Below are 4,544 nucleotides of genomic sequence, written 5' to 3'. Positions count from 1 at the left end.
AGGGCTGGGGAGATGGCTCAGTGGAATGAAATGTTTCCACAGTAAACACAAACACACACACACACACACACACACACACACACAGTATAATGACAATTCTAAACTTCAATAAGTCTGTATAGTGGTCTCCCTTATCAATTACCCATAGATAACAAAAGACTGGGAGAGAGGCCATGTAGCCTAGGATAGCCTTAATCTTGTGATCATCCTGCCTCAGTTTCCCAAGTTTAGGATCAAAGCCATGTACCACCAGTGTCTGTCTTGGCAGCATAAAAAGTATTATAAATTCCAGAAGTAAACAATTTATAAAGTTTAAATAACTTTTGTTAAACTGTGTCTTTATAATTGTTCTATTTTATTATTATTGCTGCTAGTCTCTTAATATATGTTATTTATAACTGAACTTTATACTGATATGTACATATAGGAAAAAATATCTACTGTTTGAATCACTCTCTGGGGTTCCTGGAAAGTACGCCCTCATAGATAAGGGAAGATATTTTATTCTTATGGAACTTTATTTCATGACCATAAATCAGAAATAACACTACTTCCTGTGTGGCAAACTTTTGTTCTACACATTACAATTCATGTTACATGGTCAATATAAGAAAAAGCCCAATTTATATTAATGATTAGATACTTTTTCTTTGTTCCACTTACCTTAGCCCAGTATCGAAAGGCTACAACCAAGGGAGTAAAGAGAGGTTCTATTTTGCCAAGAGCAGCAAGTAAATCAGTAGTGAGACACGCTGTGTCATTTCCCGCACTCACTCTACAAAGTAAACCACTGTGAATGAGAAAAATACAATTCCATTGTATTAATACATTAAAAAAGCAAAATACTTCAATCCTTCAATAGAAAATATTTTAAGAACCAAAAAGTCCAGTAAAAACAAATATTTTAATAATTACAGAAAACTAAAAACTATATTATAATTCTATATAAATTAAAGATGGTTTTAAACTTCATAAACAAATTTCAAACTCAATTTAGGGGGCTGGAGAGATGGCTCAGTGGTCTAAAGCACCTACTTAGAACAAGCTTGGCAAAGTACAGGGACCATGGTTCGATCCCCCAGCACCACATGCCAGCCAGCTGCGCCCCCTGGTGGGCTGAGCTGGCCACACACACACACACACACACACACACACACTAAATAAAAATGTTAAAAAAAAAAAACTCAATTTAGTATTTAAGTTTACAGGAAATAAACATCAAAAGAAGCATTAAGAATCCTTCAAATGACTTTTTTTTTTTTTTTTTTTTTTTTTTTGAGGCAGGATCTCACTATGTACAATGCAAAATGGACTTGAATTCATGGTGATTCTCCTGTCTCAGTCTCTCAAGAGTGGGATTACAGATATATACCACAGATCATGCCTGGCTAAATTTTTTTTAATGTATTTGGCATAGGGTCTCACTGCACAGCTTGGACTTACAGTGATGCTCCTGATTTCAGCCTCTCCAGAGCAAGGATTACAGGCATGCACCACCAAGTCCGGACATTGTGGCCGGCTCAGCGAGGGGATGGCATGGCACGTGGTGCCAGGGATCGAATCCTGGCCCTTGCGCTTGTCAAGCAAGCTTAGTCCACTGAGCTATCTTGCTGACCCTCTAATTTTACTTTTGAGAACTAGACCATCAGTCTCTTCAATGTTAGTACAACACACTTCCTACTTGTTTTTGCTTTGTAAATAAAAAAAAAAATTGAATACTGAACTGACTAGCTACAGCTCGACTCTTATTTCCCCTGTAAAAACTGTATGTTGTTTGCAGATTAAAGATTAGAAAAGGTTTTTTTTTAACCGACAAGTGAACATACGAGATACCTTAAATGAGATGACAAAAGTGTAATGGAGGCACTGTGATGGCAGAGGAAGAATGAATATAGGTTGCCACACAGAAGTAATTTGATATAATATGGTAGAAAATAAAAAATAAAAGTCAGACTGCCTCCACTGCAACTCTAGTTTTCACCTAAATGATATGAATTTGAACAAATGCTTAAACCCTTATAGTTTCAATTTTTTAATTTAGATAGTAAGAAAGTTGAACTAGATCTCCATAGACTTTTCTATCCTTGAATAAAAACACAAAAATCTTAAAATGTAAGAAAAACAATGGATCAACAACCAAATAAAAAACATTTTACTACTTTTGTATTCTTTCCATGTCTTTTGTAATAATCTTAAATAATTTTATTTTAGTTTCTTTTTCAACAACACTTTACCCTATTGGTTCTACAGACATCTGACTAGAAAAAATTAAAATTAGTCTTCAATGACAGTCAATTTCAGTAAACCAAAAACTAGATTCTAAACACTGAGATTCTTAACAAAAGAGGTATTTCATATTTATGATTGTATGAGCAATGTAAACCTATATATAAATAGATGCTTAATAATTTTGAACAAGAGTAGGAATTTGAGGGAAAAAGTTTTTTTCTCTCCCTAGTAATTCTATTTCTTGTTGACAGGCACTTGGTAAACTTTCTATTTTTAATTTAAATCTTTTTTTTTTTTTAATGTATTTAGTTGTTACAGGGTCTCACTACACAGCTTGTACTCATAGTGATACTCCTGTTTTCAGCCTTCCCAGAACTGGAATTACAGGAGTGCCACCATGCCCAGTTTCAATCAATGGCTCAGCCCACCCTGGGGGCTGGCGTGGCATGTGGTACCAGGGATCAAACTGTGGTCCCTGAGCTTGCCTAAGAAGGTGCTTTAGTCTGCTGAGCTATCCAAGAAGAAATTTAAATAATTTTCTCTTTTGGAGAAGTTTACTACTTTTTTTTTCAAGCTAGTGTCTCACTGTGTGGTTTAGATGGGCCTGAACTAACTTTGTAGCCCAGACTGGTCTGAAACTCATGATGATTTTCCTGCCTCAGCTGCCCCAGTGCTTGGGTTATAGGCATGTACCATCATGCCTGGCTTCTACTTTTAAAAAAAAAAAAAAAATACTACTTTCACTTCCTTTTTACCAACCTTTTCCGATCTTTGCAGACCACAACAGGAACTTTAGCATGAAAATCAGATTCCACATCTACATATAATACTAATGAGAGAAAAACAAAACAAGCTGATGTCAATATCTATATTTACTCTATAATAGCTCTATTTACTCTACAATAGGTAATGATTTCCTTCTAAAACAAACACTCATTGTTTTTGTGGGATACTCCATTCTTCTCAGGGTGAGCAGCAACCCCAAAGAATCTATATCAAGAAACAAGTACAATTACAAATACAGTATGAAAATTACAATTACCTTGAAAAGAAATGTCTTAATAGCCTGTAAGGGGTAAAAATATTTTAATTGTTCCATATTTTATTAACCACTCTAATAAGCCTTCATTCTAGAACTGCCTGGGTCAATTAGCAGACAAGGACACACAAGCTGTAAAAACTCACACCAGAGATAAGGTTCTGGAATGAGAGATCATTGCTAAACAAGTTTTCTTAGTTACAATCCTGGGAAGCCAAAAGGCAATAAATAACTACAAAAAGGAATGCAGAGGGAAGAAGGGACAAAAGGGAAAGAGAAAGGTGCCGGGGAGATGGCTCAGTACAATAAACACTTCCCTGGCAAGTGCAAGGGCCTGAGTTCAATCCCTGGTTCCACCAAAAAAAAAAAAAAAAAGGGAAGCGGAGGGGAGGGAAATAATATGCACAGATCTGAGAGAGATTATTCAGGACAGACTGTGAACGGGGATCTCAGGCATGGGAGATGGTGGGAGATTCCTGCGAGTTACAAATAAAAGCACACAGCTTTAATATATGAATGTTCCTGTGTACAAGCACCACTCTCCAAAAGCATAGATTATATCCTTGCTTTCATTGCCTCAGGTGTCCAACATGGGTGGGGGCAGGACAAATAAATTCTTTTCTCACACATACCTAAAAGGTTTTTAAAACTTCATAGATATTGCAAAGACACAACATCACCTAGTTTTGAGGGCTATTTCCACAAGTCATAAAATGAAGATCTATCAACTTTTCAAAGTTTACTTATTTTAAATTACCCATATAAGAGGTTTACTTATTTTAAATTACCCATATAAGAGGAAGCTAATTTTGCCAAACTCATTTCCTATTAAATAAAAGATGGCTTAATCAAAGCTGGTAAAGACAGTGAAGCACATTTTCTGTAACTCCACGTTAACTCCCATGCCACCAACATCTAATTAAAATATAAATATATGATTTAACATTATTTCATTTTAAATTCAAAGAAAAGTTCTCACTAGTATTTACTTGAATGATTATTCCAAAAAATGTGCTGAATACATGTCAGAAATCTCTTTATGCACAAAAGACAAGGAATAAGATACAAACAGTTTGAGGAGGGATTTAGCACACACATATAAAAACAAAACCTACAGATGGCCAGTCTCTAGAAACTATTATAATGACATAAAGAAAAAAATAATTTTAAAATTAAACTGGATTTTATGAACCTATATCATGTAACTTAAAAAAAAGTATGTATTTTAACAGAAAAGATATATTGAATTACAAAAAGATATCACTCCAGTAAATGT

At 34.9% G+C, this 4,544-nt stretch overlaps 1 protein-coding gene across 2 annotated transcripts in view; it reads right to left on the bottom strand.

Annotated features, from left to right (window-relative positions):
- The window catches only part of Zcchc11 (zinc finger CCHC-type containing 11), a 136,457-nt gene that overhangs the window by 62,670 nt on the left and 69,243 nt on the right, over nt 1-4,544 (bottom strand). For both annotated transcript variants that reach the window (XM_023724199.1, XM_004639113.2), the window contains exons 8-9: nt 2,989-3,058; nt 664-790 (exon numbers count right to left, since the gene is read on the bottom strand). In XM_023724199.1, coding sequence (XP_023579967.1) covers nt 664-790; nt 2,989-3,058 — 197 coding nt within the window. The remainder of the gene's footprint in view (nt 1-663; nt 791-2,988; nt 3,059-4,544) is intronic.

The sequence above is a fragment of the Octodon degus genome, unplaced genomic scaffold (genome assembly GCF_000260255.1).
Source record: "Octodon degus isolate 3935 unplaced genomic scaffold, OctDeg1.0 scaffold00107, whole genome shotgun sequence".
NCBI lineage: Eukaryota > Metazoa > Chordata > Mammalia > Rodentia > Octodontidae > Octodon > Octodon degus.
This window is presented reverse-complemented; position numbering and strand designations above follow the sequence as displayed.